Below are 18,036 nucleotides of genomic sequence, written 5' to 3' on the forward strand. Positions count from 1 at the left end.
TCTTCTACATCCCATTTTAGCATCTATTTATCCAATTGAAAAACCTGTGGGTAAAGGAATTCGGCCATCAAGGTAAGCAAGATCAGGCCTGTTTCTGGGAGAGATTTGTTCATTTACTTCCTGCTTATCTCTGCCTTCCCTTTCATTAGCTAGCCAGGTGTCTTACCTTACACAGGATATTTCTCTATTTGAAGTTGCCCCTCCTTGTGCTGGGCTGTCATGTCCAAATCCATTTAAAGATAAAGAACCATAAGAAGGGAGAATAGTTGTGTTGTATGAGTGGAACACACTCACATGTTCATTGTTTAGCTGGCCAATGGATCACACTAGACAAGGGTAAGACTCTGGATCTGAAAGCGCTTTATTGCAAGGCCAGCAAGGCACTCTGTCAACAAAGGGGCAGAGAGCCCCGAGTGTTCAGTGGGGTGGGCTTTTATACAGAGAAATACATCACATATAGGGAAGAACTGTAGCCATGCTCTAGTAGCTGCATTACTTGGAGGCAGTCTCACACAGTCTGTTATCTGAAAAGGGACAATGTTCTTTTCCTGGACTGGGGTGGATGCTTGCCAGTCTGCATAAAATACAATGTTAGCCTGCAGTCTGAGGAGGAATTCATCCTCCCTTCCATTTCTCAGGGAAACTGCTTATAGGCTGTAATTTGCTTCTTACAGACTATGATGCCAACAACATGGAGTAACTCTAGTTCATACTAAACACAAGCCATTCTGGGGTACATGTAACACATTAGGGGTGAGGCTAAAGGACTCTTTCCACAGTTGTAGCCTTGAAGTTGTCTATCAACAGTCTGCCCCCAGCACCGCAGACTGAACAGGCACACAGGTCATCTAGTAAGTTTTCTACACTATGATGAGATGCATTGTATTTATTATTTCTACATTTCCATCTATACATATGAATTAGCATATGCAAATATGCCAATTGGTGTCTTCTTTTGTCTCTTTTTGGCAATGTGTAACTAACAACCTTATACTTCGCACTTCAGTAACATGACTGAATTGGTGGTTTGCTGTTGTCCCAAAATGGCCACTTTGCCAGGCTGGGCTCTGGCTTTCTGTGCAGCTTCTCCAGAGGAGTCAGGACACAGCTTCTCCCTTCCCTTCTCCAGCTGCCTGCAGGTCAGAGCAGTAACCCCCAGTAAGACAGTTTGCATAACCTATGGGGGAATCTTCCTTATCTTTTCTGTTCTGTTTTGTGTGGCGTGGCAATGTGATAGGGCCCGGATCTGCTCCTGCTATGGAATGAGTGGGAAGAAGAACAAAGGGGAGAAACTGCTATCTAATCTTGAGGAGTTTCTACCCCTTCCCCTTGAAGGTGCTTGTAGTGCCATTTCACAAGACTGGCCTTGGTTTGATTAGCTACCAGCCTGTTCACCACTGGCAACATGTGGGGCCCCATCCCCTGGTTGAGTGACAGCTACACAATTCTGCTGCCCCTGGCATTGCGAGCGGGGAGGAGTCAGTGCCACCTGCTGGACTCCTATGGGTGGGCGTGTCCCCATAATAGCAGTTATAGTTTTACCTGTTGAGCTGCTGAATTGCCCGCACACACGTTTCCCTGCGATGAGGGACAAGGCGTGTGATGCATCAGGAGCTTGCCTGGGCTGGCCTCCTGGGTTACATGGTATGCGTTGTTCTCCCTCTTCGTGCCATGGCTAGGTTGGATGTACTGTGAAGGTCACCATGCTCTGTGTTCTGGAGCCCGCGGTAACTGGGGAACACCAAATACTGAAGCACCTGCATTTGCTATTTCCAGGATGGGGAGAGCTGCTTCGTAGAAGCAGCTGCCTTTCCTGTAGTTTTCTTTCTTTGGGCCAAAACAGCCATTATCTTAAACCTGTAACTAGCAGCTCAAGTCTTTATTTCTACTGAGCCAGTGTGGTGTAGAGCCAGTGTGGTGTAGTGGCTAGAGTGCTGGACTGAGAGTCGGGAGATCCGGGTTCTAGTCCCCACTCGGCCATGGAAGCTCACTGGGTGACTTTGGGCCAGTCACAGACTCTCAGCCCAACCCACCTCACAGGGTTGTTGTTGTGAGGATAAAATGGATGAGGAGGATTATGTACGCCGCCTTGAGTTCCTTGGAGGAAAAAAGGCGGGATATAAATGTAATAAATAAATAAATACTGCCGAGTGGGTGGAGGGCACAGCCTGGATTGGAACCCTAGCAAGGGTGGTAGGAAGGCTTTTAAGATCTAGATTGCTCTCCCTTGCACCTAGAGTAAAAATGAATATTTGAAGTAATGTCTGTTTTGGCCCTTTTTTCTGTTTCTTTGTCTGCTTTTTGAGGCTTAAGGCCTGATAAGTTATTACTCATGCCCAACAGTGCAATCTTGCTCTTTACTAGATGGCAGAGCCAGGGGTTCCTTCTAAGTAGCATTTTAAGCCTATTTGGCCCAGGTCTCTCAGAAAGGGTTTATCCTTTGCAATCTGTTCCACTCTCCCACTGCCTGAGAAATGGGTGTTATCTAGGAGATGCAAACCTTCTACAACCAGGGAGGCCTTACAGATCTAAGAGATACTTTCTAGGGTGCTTCCTGTCCAGCCTCATCTTGAATGCCTCCTCTTCCCAGCAGAGGGTTTAAGTTTCCCTTATGGTGCATATTTTTCACCTCTATAACTTTGTGAGAAGACATAAGAAAAACAAGTACGGAGAACTTACTTGCTTGAGTAACATACTTTCATTCTGAGAAAAGAAAAGAGAGGCAAGCCTCAAAGTGGTACTGGATATTAGTTTAGTGATATAATCACATTGGCAAATTCCGTTCTTTGGGATTCCTCAAGCCTTTTTGACTGAGGAGGAGCTGCAGCCCTAGGAAGTGCTTTCTACTAAATCTGGCCAATGGTCCATCTACCTTAGCATTGTCAGCTAGCAGCAGCCCTCCAAGGTTTTCATATAAGAGCCTTTTACAGCAGTAATTTGAAATACCAAGGATTGAACTTGGGACTTGATGAATGCAAAGCATGCATTTTAAAATTGGACTACAGCCTTTCCCAGAGTTCTCCCACTTGAACTTCATACCCCAGACTTGATACCTTCTGAGACCCTTCATCAGATTCCTCTGATGTGAGAAGGCAAGTATCTACTGGAGAAATGGTCTTTTTTGTGTTGGCACCCTATCTCTGAACTTTCCTCCTTCAAGAGGTTTGAATGGTGCTTCGTTATTATCACTTAGATGCTGGGCTAAGTCCATCCGTCTCACCCAAGCTCTTAACACAGTGATTTGTAATGGTTTTACTCTGTGGCTTTTTATGCAGTTTACTTACATTTATTGTGATTTTAATTTTGATGTAAGCTACTTTGAAGATTGTCATAATGGAAAGGCAGAATGCATTTTTCCATTTTTTTAAAGAACTAATCAAATTAAATGTACAGAGGTGTAAGATGCTTTTAAAACTGAAGAGAAAGTTGAAAAGAGAAACCCTTTATTACAAGAAAAATCTTTTCATATATGAATTCTTTAAAAAAAACCTCCACAAAACACGTTCCGATATGTTATACAAAAAGGAAAATGTTCTTGTTAAAAAAATTAACTACTAATAAAAGATCATATTAAAGAAAAATGGTATAAATCAGAGCGTTCCCACCTTTGCAATAACGTCTTCTGGATTGGCAGCTTCCATATTTGCCCAGAATAAGATTTCAGATTTGGCATACCAGGTAGGATGGTCTTTTTGGCATATACGCGGCAAACCAAATTTGAAAAATCCATTGTGGGGGTTACTTGGAGATGATTAAAAAGAGGACCATGTTGTCTGCCAAAGCGGCATTTTTGGCTCATGGTCTGCCGGCAGAGACCTCTGTACTCACATTCAACAGCTATTTGGAGGGGTGGGGGAGTGTCACAAGCATGCGATGTGCGATGTGCGATGTGGGTTATGTGAATGTGCCTCCCAAGTCATTTGCAAACCCCATGAAATTTTCATTCCTCCCCCCCAAATATGCTCCTGCAGTATGCACCCTGTAGCCATAGGTTCAAAAAATTACACTAAGCATTTGAGAACCACTGGAAAGAGATTGTTAGCTGGCCTCTCTCCCCCAGCCAAAAGAACGGGACAATGGGCTCTCCAGAGAATGAAGCATTTGAGAAGGTATAGATGTGGCTGTCTGAATCAGCATCAAAAAAGCCCACTCGTCGCCCTGGATAGTTCAGAGTGATGCGGATCCTCTTGAGCTCCCCACTTACCGAAAGAGGATGGTGGTTGAGAGCTCTGTAACTCTGCTCATGCTTCATCACACCCCAGAACCCTTTCTCAAGACTCATTTTGAATAAGCCTTTCCTTACCACAGACTCTTTAGCAACCCCCAGCACCCACTGTTGCCCCCCATTATTTACAGTGACTTCCCAGTTTTTTCTGCCTGCTGTAAATCTCTGATGCCCTAGCACAGCAGTGAGGACGTCGAATCTCTCTGGATTATTGGGCAGTTCTTGAGGTTTCTCTCCCCAGTGCACACTCAGACGATCTTCAGACAGAATGAGCATGGGATGAGCGGTGTCTGGATCCAGAATAACTAATTCTGTTGGGAAGTGATGGGGAAATGAGAAAAAAGGAAGACATATCAATTAGCTGGCAGAAAAGTCAGGGAAAGCAAGTATAGAAATTAGCAGGGAACTGTTCCCTCATTAACTTTCTGCTACGCAGAGTTAACCCATTGATGGTTCCAATGCCTGCAGCACAGGACTGGGGAACTCATAATAAAATCGAAGCAGGCAGCTTCCTGATGACCCTCCCTTCCTCTGCGTTTTGGGTCCTCCAGCAGATCCTTCAACTTACCGTCTAGTAGTGGAAGTCCATTTTCTAGAGTGGCTGGGGAAGGAAAGGGAGTAGCCATCAAGCATCATACCATCATGCATAACAAATTTTTATAACACTCAAAAAGAGCCATCTGATATCCTTTAAAGCACATGTTTTCCTTATTTCAATTAAAAGAATAAGTAAATCCTGAAACAACTTCAAGAAAGGCTGGGGGGGATTGTTCCCACAATTCTGAATCAGTTTCCAAATAATCATTTTTTTCCTTTGCCTAAGGAGGTTCCCAGGCATCATATCCATCGACAGCAGCTCTAGGATTTTTTTTTTTTTTTTTAAAGTTGGCAAGTTGTCATATAAGATTATTGCCTTAAGGCTACAAGCTTATGTATACTTTACTTGAAAGTAAATATTTCTAAGTAAACATATTTACGATTGGGCTGTAAAGCTAAGTTACATTTCAAGATAAGTCTGCCTGAGTTACACAGAACTTACATAACAGGAAATACGCTAAGGACTGCCTCAGGCCCCAATCACTTTAAGTTCACTAAAAGTTCTATGATTCTATGATTCTATAAAACCATCAACATCACCATTAAATTAATCATAATCTTTTCCCATTAGCTTCCAGGGGACTTAACCATGACTAACATTTACCAAGTTATAGCAAAAGTCTTTACAGGTAACCCTGCATAAACTTGCATGTATGGCAATATTTCTGAAGCAAGAAACAACTGTCTTTGTTTTAGAGATGTACACTTTTTAACAGCAGATATGCATAGGTTTTTAAAGTACTTGCCTCTTAGGGTAGATTACTCTACCAGATTAATCAGGACACCTTTTTAGTTGACTATTTTTTAAAACTGATCAATCTCACTGATTTGTCAAAAACAAGTCCTGCCAGACGAATCTGATCTCATTTTTTGATCAAGTAACCTTCCTTGTAGACTGTGGGAATGCTGTAGACATCATATACCTCGACTTTAGCAAAGCTTTCGACAAAGTGCCCCATGATCTCCTGATGAGCAAACTAGCTCAAAGTGGGCTAAATGAAACAACGATCCGGTGGATCCACAGTTGGCTACAGAATTGGACTCAAAAAGTGCTTATCAATGGGACCTTCTCCAACTGGGGCGAAGTAACGAGTGGGGTACCGCAGGGCTCAGTCCTGGGCCCAGTGCTCTTCAACATTGTTATTAATGACTTGGAGGAGGAGGTGCAGGGAATGCTGATCAGATTTGCAGATGACACCTAACTGGGCGGGATAGCTAATACTTTGGAAGACATAAACAACATTCAAAGTGATCTGGATAGACTGGAGCACTGGGCAGAAAACAGAATGACATTTAATGGGGATAAATGCCAAGTTCTGCACCTAGAAAAAGAAACCAAATGCACAGTTACAAGATGGGGGATACGTGGCTCAACAACACTACAAGTGAGAAGGATCTTGGAATTGTTGTCGATCACAAGCTGAATATGAGCCAACAATGTGATGTGGCTGCAAAAAAGGCCAATGCTCTTTTGGGCTGCATTAATAGAAGCATAGCTTCCAAATCCCGAGAAGTACTAGTTCCCCTCTACTCAGCACTGGTTAGGCCTCATCTGGAGTACTGTGTCCAGTTCTGGGCACCACACTTTAAGAAGGATGCAGACAAACTGGAGAGGATTCAGAGGAGGGCAACAAAGATGATCAGGGGACTGGAAACAAAGCCCTATGAAGAGAGACTGAAAGAACTGGGCATGTTTAGCCTTGAGAAGAGAAGACTGAGGGGAGATATGATAGCGCTCTTCAAGTACTTGAAAGGTTGTCACAGAGAGGAAGGCCAGGATCTCTTCTCGATCATCCCAGAATGCAGGACACGGAATAATGGGCTCAAGTTACAGGAAGCCAGATTCCAGCTGAACATCAGGAAAAACCTTCTGACTGTTAGAGCAATACGACAATGGAACCAATTCCCTAGGGAGGTGGTGGGCTCTCCCACACTGGAGGCCTTCAAGACGAGGCTGGACAGCCATCTGTCAGGGATGCTCTGACTTGGATTCCTGCATTGAGCAGGGGGTTGGACTCGATGGCCTTGTAGGCCCCTTCCAACCCTATGATTCTATGATTCTGTGATGGATCAAATCAAACTTGCAGCTGAACTATTTATTTTACATGGGCATTCAGAGGAGCTTCCAAACATTTTAATGAAATTGGATGACAACACAGGACCTCCCTTTCCTCTCACCCGCCTGCCCTCTCCCCACCAAAATTGCCCTAGAAGGGAATCCATTTTGCCATTAGCATACATTCACTTCATGCCCATGTTGGAATTAGGGAAGGAGCAATAGAATTTGTACTCATATCATCCAGAGGTTTTCCATCTGCATTTTGTCACAATTAAAATAGCCATATAAAATACTCAGCCCTTACAGTCAGCCTTTGTGCTTTCAGAAATGGGGGGTCAGGAAATGTTTTGGGGTTACAACTCTGGGTTGTTGGGAGAGAGACAAGCCAGAGTTCCCAGCTCAGATGTAACACTAACCAAGCCAGGAATAGAGAGTCCCTAGCATATTTAGCTGCTAGCAAAAAAGAGTGATTGAGCTGCATGCACTAGCACACTCACTCGCTCATGGTAACCCAGAGTTTAAACAATTCTGGCTTAATATTATGTGTCAAGCTTCCCATTATCTAACTATAGATTTTGGATTTTCCTTCCTGGATCAACATGACTTTTTTTTAATATAACACCTGTGACATACCACAGGCAAATACCGTATTTGCTCAATTTTTCTCCTGTTCTTCCTCCATGTTGCTGAGGGGTAGAAACAAGTACTTCCCTGGTGGCCTTCCATCCAGGTACTTGCCAGGCCCAGCCATGCTTAGCTTTAAAAATGGAAACACAGCAGTTGCCATTAGATCTTTACGCAAGCCCCCAATTATGACCCACTGTGGCAAAAGGATCCATTTTGGCCTCAGTCATGGAGAAAGGGCAGCAAAGAGAACAGGAGGGTGTGTGTGGTGTGTTCCTGAAAAAAAGGACTAGGAAGATAGTCTAAGGGGGTTGCCCCTGAAGAGTCAGCCCCCTCCCTCATACAAACTCATCCTCTGGAAGATAGAGAGTCGCTAAACAAGGGAGGATCTTGAAGTGCCAATAGCAACAAATAAGCGCCTGGAGATACAAACCAAGAATAATTTCAAAATAATTCTAGAGAATGCAGCTGTGAGCAAATGTTGCAGGAGCAATACCCCATACGGACACACACCGCTAATTAAAATTGCCTTCTCTACTGGCACTCAAGTTCTCAATCTTCCTGTTCACATTACACAGGGCCTTGAGCCTTTTTGCGCCCACCCCTGAACCACTGTAACAGCAGGAACAAAATCTTGGCAGCCATTCTCCTCACCACTGAATTGCTTTATGACACCCTCCAGAAAGCAGTTTATATCGCAGAATTCCCAGAGCTTGTCCTCCAGTCCAGGAGGAAGAACAGGAGTCTCAAACTTCTTTCTTTCCTCAAACCTGAAGAAAGAGTGAGGGGATGGAGAAAGTTAATTCACAATCTGTCCACCCCAGAATTCCCAAGTGGAGAAAAGGGGACAAAACCCTAGAGCCAGGGTGGAGAGAAAGCAGATCTCCAGATGTTTTCACCTTCAACTCCCAGCATTCCTGACTGTTGGCCATGCTGGCAAGGGCTTCTGGGAGTTGGAAGTCCAAAACATCTAAAGATCTTCCTTTTGCCCACCCCTGGCCTAGAGCAGCCTTCTCCAACCTGCTGTCTTCCTGATGTGTTTAACTGCAACTCCCAATATCCCCAGCCAGAAACAGCAGTCCTACATATCTGGAGAATAGTATATGAGACAGGCTGGCCTGGAGACACAAACAAGCACACAAATGGACTAAGCAAAGTTTAGTGACTTGTTTTGAGAGAAGAGACAGATATCAAGTGTCTTGGAATGAGGTAGAGGGGGGTTGTTTTGAGAAGTGATTAGGATGACTCCTTGCTCTAGAATTGATGAATACACCCTGCTTTGGAAGCCAGACCAGCACAGACTGAGAACTGCAGAATAAAATCAAAGAGAGGGCTGTACCTTCATGCCAGAAAAGGCCCCCCGAAAGTACTTCCCAAAGGCGCTTTTGAATATCATCAATATAGGTTATGATTAGACACCCAGCATGTTATCATTAGACTTAGCTGCTTGGCGGTCACAGCCCCCACCCCAAGCAGCACCATGACCTTCACCTGCTATCTGCAGAGATCCCAGCCTCATGAAGCAGGAATGAAAATGAGTGGGACTCACTTACCTCTGCAAAGTGCTTCTAACATCCTATAGGGACAAGAGAGAAAAAAAAAGAGGGAACTCAGTGCTTGCCACTGGCCATTGTATCAAGACCCTGCTATGAAGACAGAGGATGACCTCAGAAGGTAGTGCAACTTCTGAAAAGAAGTGGGATGCCTGAAATGACAAAGGTTACCACCCTGGAGAGGTACAGAAGAGCAGCCCTGCTGGATCAGACCAAGCATCTTGTCTAGTCGAGCATCCTGTGGCAACAGGCCTGGCCCAAGACATTTGGCTGCCTGAGGTGGAGCAGCAAATTACACCCCTCCCCGACATGTCAAGGCGCATAATACCCAACACCATTCAAGTCACTTTAGCACCTGAGGCAGAAAATGCCACAAACGTATCTCGACCACCTAGACAGTAAAGATGCAACAACAATGGTAAGTTAAGTAACTAACAATATGCTGCCCTTTCATGACACCCATAAATTATCAGCTGCCTCATGCTGCCTACTAGCAGGGCCAGGCCTGGTTAGTAAGAACAGCCTCTTGGAAACCCACAAGCAGGACATCAAGGCAGCACCATCTATTGCAAGCATGGGCAACTTGTGGCCTTCCATCACCCCTAGCCAGCATAGCCAGTGGTGAGGAATCATGGAAGTTGTAGGCCAAAACATCTGGAGGGCCATAATTTGCTCACACACACACACACACCCTGATCTAATTGGAAGCCATTAGGAGCCAAATCAATAGCAAAGGGCTGAGAACAATGTCAGATTCCATTAACATTAAAGAGGAGTCACTAATCTGCATTAAGTTAAATATGCTCTCCTAGCTCTCTGGGCTGCTGTGATTTTTCCTCCATCTCCATGATGTTCCTTTAAAGAAAGGAGAGTTCCATCACATTACAAAGAAAGACTACTATGAAAGAAAGAAAGACTACTATGTGCACAGGCCTGTTCACCTTGGACGCTCCTCTACATAACAGAGCTCCTTCCATAGGTGAAAGGGGTGTGAAGGGACAAAGGTAATAGTGTGGTGTAGTGGTTAGAGTGTTGGGCTGAGACTTGGAATACCCAGGTTCAAGTCCTCACTTGGCCATGAAGCTGACTAGATGACTTTGGGCCAGTCACTGACTCTCAGTCGAGCCTACTCCACAGGGTTGTTGTTATGAGGCTAAAAGGAGAACTATGAAAGATGCCTAGCAAGAGGAAAAACAGTGAGAAATAAATGCAATAAAAATAAATAAAAATGGGGGAATTATGTACTTAAGGCAATAAAGTGCAACACTTCCAATAATAGGCTGAGATTGCCTGGTTACTGCGCCTAGTAGCTTCTCCCTCAGAACGGGGTTCCCTAAACTCAACCCCAGCTAATCCTTCAAAAGAAAGAAGAAATGCAAAGGTCCCCGGGCAGAAATCTGCATATGCTCATTTATATCTACATATGCAAATTTAGAAATAAGATTTACTTGAATTTCACAGGAAGCAAAACCAGCTAACTAATTTCTCATCCAAATACTGAAATAAAATTTCTTCAGTTAGTTTGCACCCTGACCAGATTGTCCCAAACCAATGGAAAAGTAGTTTTCTAAGCTTGTCATATAAGGAAAGATGTGAGTAGTGGGGTTATTGCAGCGAACGGGAAGGGGTGAGTTAACCCTTCCCTCCCCAGCTGCAATCCCCCTTGAAAATGTCTCGTGTGGCAATGATGGTCAGAAAAACAACTTCCATTGGCACCAACAGATGCTCAGGACTCTGTGGAATTCACCCAGGGCCGTTAAATAGGTTTGGCGCTGGGTCCTCATGGGCCTAGCAATGCCCCTGCCTGTCACCACCCATCTCTAACTGTCCCTAACAGACCTTTTCCAAATATCGTAGCCTATCGTATTTCTTATGGAACTTCTAACTGCCGGTCACCATTACTAGCCCACTTGACCAATCCAAACAAAGGTAGCTTATAGCTTCTCCCCACTAGTCATTTTCAAACTCAGCTTGAAGCCTCACTTCATAGCAACGTAACTAAGGCAGCCACAACTTTTTAGACAGCATACACAGTAACAAAGCTGGCCTACTCTGTTACACTATAATATCCTCCAGAGCCAAGCCATAAAACAGGTGAAAATGCAGCATTTCTACTCAGGCCCTCCTGACCTGAACCATTTCTGCCACCGCCTTACCTGCAGAAGTTTTATTGCTGGTTGCCGACACTTGTTCTCCATCTCCCAGATGATATTTCCAAGAGAGAAGAATTCTTCAGAGAGTTTGGCCCTGTCCTCATCCCCTTTCTGCGTGAGCTCCTTGTCCACCTCTTCCATCTGGGCAAACAGAAGCTTCTCGTGTATTTCCCACATCTTGCGCAGGAACTGGAAGTGAGCTACTGTCTTTTCCCTTTCTGATTTTGTTTGCTTCTGTGACAAGGTGATGGAAAGAGAAGGGGAAAAAAGGCAATTTTAGGAACAAAGTCTTTATAGCATCAAGAGGTAGGTGATGAAAACTAAATCCCTAGACAGGGCTCCTCTGCATTTTCAGATCAACTTTCAGCCAGGAAACAATTTCCTAAGGATTTATAAGTTTGCTTCTTTAGAACAGTCTTTGAATTCGCATTTTTATGGGAGACCAGGCCTTTCCAAAGAAATAGACACCCTGAAAAGCCAAGCTGCAGCATGGCTTTTCTGCATTTAATATTTAACCTTTCTAAACACCTGTTTCAGTACTGGTTCACTTCCCAGTAATAGAGACACTTACAAGCAGGTTTTGCTTTTTGTTTTCTATGTCAGCTTTGTATGCCAGAATTTTTTCTCTCTCCTCCCCCATAATCTCCACGCAGCTGCTGATCTGATCCTGAAAAGAAAGCAGAAGGTGTTTGGATCCTTGTTGGAGGTTTGCGACAGACAGCCATCAAAACTGTCACTTAAAAAGAGACCAAATGAGAAAGGAAGAGAAACAATTCTTTTGTTTCCTCCCTGCCTGACATTCCAGTGTTAGAGCCAGGGTGATATTGTTAGCAGCCTTTCCAGTGTTGGGTCCCCAGATGTTGTCTGACAGCAACTACTCCCACCGTCCCCTACAATTGTCCACATTGGGTGGGGATGTTGGAAGTTGTAGTCAAACACATCTGAGAACCCAATCTTGGGAAAGCCTGGGTTCGAGTGTTCTGGGTTCGACCAGAACCAGGGAGATCTAGATTCAATTCCCCATTCAGTCATGGGGCACACTGGATGACCAGCGAAGAGCTGGTTAAGTGTGATAGAGCACTTGAGTTGTATGCAGAAGGTCTCAAGTTCAATCCCCAGCTTCTCTAGGCAGGGCTAGGAAAGATCCCTGCCTAAAACTGGAGAGCCACTGCCAGTCACTGTTGACAGTACTGGGCTGGATGGACCAAAGCTTCCTGTGTTCCAGTCACTATCTCTCAGCCTACCCTACCTCACAAGGTTATTGTGAGGATAAAAGGGGGAGAACTATGTATACTGCCCTGATCTTTTTGGAAGAAGGGGAAGATAGAAATGGAAGGATGGGCAGTTTAGCCCCTTCTCCCACTCCTTTGTGTCACTTTCTCCACCTCCTGGCCTGGCACCTCTCAAAACACAGCCTGGTTGTTTCCCCCATCCTATCAGACAGCACATTCCTTCAAGAAACTACCAATTTAATAATTAATGATTGACTGGCAAATCTTTTAAAGCTAGAACTGCAAAGCCAAATTCTGCCTTGCCTATCTTTGATAATTCATAAACCTTATCAGCAAAAGTGTCAACAAATGCAAGGATTATTACTGGAGATTATATACTTCCAAAAAGGGAGATTTGTCAGTAAATGTAGCAGACATGGGGAAAAACAGGAACTGGCACCTCTTGTACATTGTTAAATAGTTTAATACTCACCCCACCCCATTTCAGGACTGCTGAAAATGAAAAGATGAAGCTGTTCCTGACTCTGGTTCTGGGTTGCATAGCTAGAGTGAGTAAACACCTGAGGAACATCTATTGCCTCTTAGTACCCAGAAGACAAATGAAAACTACTTATCTGAAATTCTTATAAGCCTAATATATAATTTGCTCCATCCATTTCTATGTTCAGAGCCTTGTTTTTGGATATATGCAGGATTATGTTTTTCACCCTAAAAGGCCTTTATATTTTGAAATAATGTGAATTCATCCTTGATCATGAAGTAGATTCTCTAATGGTCATCCATGCATATTTAGACCCAGGTTACCATGTGAACAGGCACCAAGGTGGTGATCTGAGATCTTTGGAGGAGCTACCAGGACTTTCACGATGCCTGGTGGGGTTCCAGCTGAGTTAAGGAGGTGTATAAGATATATGGAGGCACCCATACACAGCCGGGTTGAATATGAGAGGATGAGGCCCACCAGGCCTCAGTCCCCTCAAAGCCACAGTTCATCGCTAGGATGTGTAAGGTACCATTAGATGAGAAGACACCTGAGGACCTGTAGAGTCCATTTCTGCACAACTCCATTAGCAAAGCCATCTCCTGTAGCTTCCCAGGAGGAAAGAGTGAATTCTGGGCAGCCTTGAACCTTGTCAGCCCAAGAGTTTTCAGAATATGTACTGGGAATTGCCATCAGTAGCTCACTCTTACCTTATACTCTTGGGCAGCTTCCAACATGGGGACCACATTGTGACCTCCATACTCCTGGGATCTGTCACACTCCATGCAGAGGGGGGCCTGATCATCCTTGCAGAAGAGGTCCAGGGGCTGATGGTGCATCTTGCATTTTGGTACTGAGGCTGGCTCTTCTCTCTTTGCAGATGCTTCCCAATCACAGAGTATTTTGACAAGGTTCACAAGAGCCGTGTTTGGCCCGAACATTCTTTTGACCATAAACCTGCAATGGATGCACGCAGCTAATGTGTCAGACTTCTCCCAGTATCTACGGATGCAGCTTTCACAGAAGCTGTGCCCACACTGTAGCAGCACTGGACCAGTGAAGTAACAGAGGCAGATGGGGCAAGTCACTTCTTGCTGAAACCTCTTCCTGGCTCTGCCACTCTCTGCATCCATGGCTTCACTCTTGTAGTGATGGACAAGTTTCCTTCTTCAGAAGCAGGCACAACCTTGTATAGAATTGTCACAGAATTATGATCACAGTAAACTTTAATTTGAAACAGGGCATGTAAAAAGACCATGGCTACTGACCAAGATAATTAAAGGGCAGGGAACAGCACCATCAGTCTGTACAGCTCCTCTTTAAAATGGGCAGGAATGGGATATTAAGGAATTCCTGCAGTATAATCAAACACAGCCTTCCTCAACCTGGTGCCCTCCATCTGCTGGACTACAAACGCCATCACCCCTGGACAGCACAAGCAAGCTGCCTTGGGATGATGGGAATTATAGTCCCATACCACTGCAGGGCACCAGGTTGGAGAAAGCAGCTCTAACATGTATGCTCAACCCTGTAAGACATGAGACCTGGTTAGCTTAAACCTCCTAGGACAGGGATGGGGAATCTGGGGTTCTCCAGATGTTGCTGGACTCCAACTCCCATTAGCCCCAGCCATTATGGCCAATGGGGATGATAGGAATTGTAGTCCAACATCTGGAGACCCCCAGGTTCCCCACTCTTACTATACCTAATTTATTAGGGCAGCCTTTCCCAACCTTGTGCCTGCTGGATGTTGGGACTACAACACCCATCAGCCCCAGACAGCAGGCCAATGCTGAGTGGGGATGACAGGCATCGTAGTCCACCATCATCGGGAGGGCATAAGGTTGGGGCAGGCTGTATTAAGGGATGTCTTACCGTTGGAGCTCTGTTGGGTGAGAAACTGAGTAAGAAACAAAACAGAGGAACTTAGGAGCTGCATTATATTTGAAATAAGAGGCTTGTGACTCCCTTAACCTGACCTGGCAGAAGGTGCTAAGACAAGCTTATGGGATGCTGAAAAGCTTCTGTTGAGCATAAGCCCATTATTTAATCTATTAGTTAATTTGTTTTGGAGAAGTTACATCTACCCAGCAAGATTCCACTGTTTATTGAAGGAAGATTAACTGTTTTAACAGCTGCCACAATTTGCAACTGAACTTGAATGCTTCAGCTGATAGGATTAGCTCAGGTTCTGGGACAGCATTACAATGGTCAGGCTGTGCTGTCTGGAGAAGAGATCTCAAAGGAATGGGTCTCTACCCTGCAAAGGAGGGGAGTGGGGCGGGGGGGGGGGGAGTTGGGTTACCACATTCCACAAAACCAAGAAGTGCAGATCTCCTGATCTCAATAAATTGCTTGCCTTCCCTCATCTACGAAAAGAGGTGATTCCTCCCGCTCTACAGTAATAGTTGTGTACAGTTCTGCTTACCATACCTAGAAAAGCATATGGTAGAACTGGAAAAAGTGCGGAAAAGGGCAACTAAAACGATCGAGGGGCTGGAGCGACTTTCCCTTGTGAGAAAAGATTACAACGACTAGGACAGTTCAGCTTAGAAACAGGCAAGTAAGGGGAGACATAGAAGAAGTGTATTAAAATTAGTGGTGAAAGTGGATAGGGAGAAGATTTTCTCCCCCTCTCATAATACCTGAACCTGGGGCATCACGTGAAGCTTTTTGGTGGGAGAATCAAAACGGATAAAAGGAAGTACTCCTCCATACGGCACGTATTTAAACTATGAAATTCACTTCCGCATGATATAGTGATGGCCACCAATTTGCATTTAGAAGGGGATTAAACAAATTAATTGATAAGGCTATCAATGGCTAGTAGTCATAATGTCTTTGTTACCTTCAGTATCAGAGGCAGCGTGTGCACCAGGTGCTAGGGAACGTGAGGAGAATGTTATTGCACTCATGTCCTACTTGTGGGTTTTCCACCAGCCCCTACTTGGCCACTGTGTGAAGAGAGGGATGTACTAGGTGTACCCTTGGTCTGATCCAGCATGGCTCTTCTTTATGTTCTGATGTTAACAGCCATGGTGGGGAGAGGCTCAGCGGTAAGAATGTATGTTCTGCATGCAGGTGGCCCCAGGGCAATCTCGTGGCATCTCCAGGTAAGGCTGGGAAAGAGAACTTGGAAAGCCACTACCAGTCAGAAGAGACAATATGGAGCTAGATGGACCCATGGTCTGAACCCCTTATGAGAGCTACACACATATATGCTCATAGACAATGGGTGATGGAGAAAGACTTAAGAAAACAACAGGTAAGCTGAGGATGGGGCAGGATGAGTTTTTAGACAGAAAACACTCCTTAAAATAAAATAAAAAATCAGCATCTGGGTCAGCTTCCTGGGTTCCTAATATCCCCCTTCCTTATGAGGAAGCCTGGAAGGAGAAAGAAATGGTCCCCACGTGCATGGTGCGAGAAGATTTGGACGTGATCTCCCCCTTCTAAATACAGTATACAGACACAGATTTATATAGTTTATTGGGGATTATGGGGTTCTTTGTTCTACCCCCACCCTGTTTTCTATCTATTTCTCTCGTTCAATTCCTAAGAAACGTGGATACCTGATTTCATATAGAGATTTTCTACAATACGCTCGGCTCACTCCAAGCGCCTGTGAATACGGGAAGAGACCAGACAATATGGTTTTTTAAAGATCCGCTTGAGAGAGAAACTGGAGAGCAAGAGGAAAGGGGCACAAACTAACCATAATGCCACATCGCAAATACGCGTGTACACACCGTCACGCACCCGCCCATACAACATGCAAGTACAGGATACCCAATGTTAGGTATCCTTGTAATAAAGCTACGTGGACTTCGGAGTACACGTGGAGAAGATGGGGTTTGCAAAGCAGGTTCAATACGTGGGTTCACTTTACCTCCAAGTCCAGCCGCGGCAGCAACGTGCAGCTGTCCTAATCTGACCTAGCGGAGGGAATCCTTTGATTCAAGCACCCCGATCCGCAGTAGCCAGCTCTGCCGCCGCCAGCAAGAGACAAAGGCCGAGGACGCAGCACCAAGCAACGAATTCGAAACAGGTGCAGCCGCTCCGGCTTCTGGCAGAGAATGGTCTCCCTCCTCGTGGCTCTGTTGATAAGCACCGGGTCCTCCTTGCGAGCGGGCGCGCCCAGTGGGCGGAGCAGCCTGGCTGTGCGCCGCAGCCAATCAACAGCTCCTGGAATGCGCCCAAGCGGAGAACTGCGGACCTCGTCGCCGCGGGGAATTCAGCCCATCCTCATAACCAGGCAGCTCAAGATCGAAGAGGAATTCAGGGGACGGTGTAAAAGCTGGAACGGAACGGGTCGGAACGGCCCCTTCACATCAAAAGAAATGCCAAAAATAGTGACTTGTGTTAGAAACACTCGAGAACAATATTTTAGGGATAAACCGTTATTACCTTATTCGTTCAGTCGCTTCCGACTCTTCGTGACTTCATGGACCAGCCCACGCCAGAGCTTCCTGTCGGCCGTCGCCACCTCCAGCTCCCCCAAGGTCGAGCCGGTCACCTCCAGAATATCATCCATCCACCTTGCCCTTGGTCGGCCCCCCCTTCCTTTTGCCTTCCACTTCCCCTAGCATCAGCATCTTCTCCAGGGTGTCCTGTCTTCTCATGATGTGGCCAAAGTACTTCAGTTTTGCCTTTAATATCCTTCCCTCAAGTGAGCAGTCTGGCTTTATTTCCTGGAGTATGGACTGGTTTGATCTTCTTGCAGTCCAAGGCACTCTCAGAATTTTCCTCCAGCACCGCAGTTCAAAAGCATCTATCTTCCTTCGCTCAGCCTTCCTTATGGTCCAGCTCTTGCAGCCATAGGTTACTATGGGGAATACCACATAATGTCCAGAACACACCTGAAACAGAACAGAATGGCCTGGAACGGCCACTTCTGAATGAGACAAATCAACCAAACTCACTGGTCACACATAATTCCATGGCAGGGATGCAATAAGCCACAGAACAGCCACAAAAACCACGTTCTGATAACCATTCTGGGCAGTAGTCCATACTGAAGTTGCCGTTCCGGGCTGTTTTTCAGAATATAGACTATGGCCTGGAACTGCTACTGAAATGTGGTTTGTATGGATGTTTTGTGACTTATTTAGA

At 45.2% G+C, this 18,036-nt stretch overlaps 1 protein-coding gene across 2 annotated transcripts; it reads right to left on the reverse strand.

Moving 5' to 3' along the window:
• Positions 1-3,421: 3,421 nt before the first annotated feature.
• LOC146355674 (zinc finger protein RFP-like) lies at positions 3,422-17,052 on the reverse strand. 2 transcript variants are annotated; one of them, XM_084830983.1, is made up of 8 exons: positions 16,814-17,052; positions 13,635-14,110; positions 11,783-11,878; positions 11,215-11,445; positions 9,059-9,081; positions 8,160-8,275; positions 4,794-4,826; positions 3,422-4,536 (listed from the first exon to the last, which is right to left on the reverse strand). In XM_084830983.1, exons 2-8 carry the CDS (start codon positions 14,055-14,057, stop codon positions 4,007-4,009), a joined length of 1,452 nt encoding a protein of 483 aa, XP_084687109.1. In that variant the 5' UTR covers positions 14,058-14,110; positions 16,814-17,052; the 3' UTR covers positions 3,422-4,006. The 2 variants fall into 2 exon arrangements, with proteins under 2 accessions (XP_084687109.1, XP_084687110.1); XM_084830984.1 differs by lacking the exon at positions 11,783-11,878 and having other exon boundaries at positions 3,428-4,536.
• Between the last annotated feature and the right edge of the window lie 984 nt (positions 17,053-18,036).

This window comes from Heloderma suspectum, chromosome 2, assembly GCF_057233095.1.
Source record: "Heloderma suspectum isolate Gila_16-S chromosome 2, 16-S_ref, whole genome shotgun sequence".
Classification (NCBI taxonomy): domain Eukaryota; kingdom Metazoa; phylum Chordata; class Lepidosauria; order Squamata; family Helodermatidae; genus Heloderma; species Heloderma suspectum.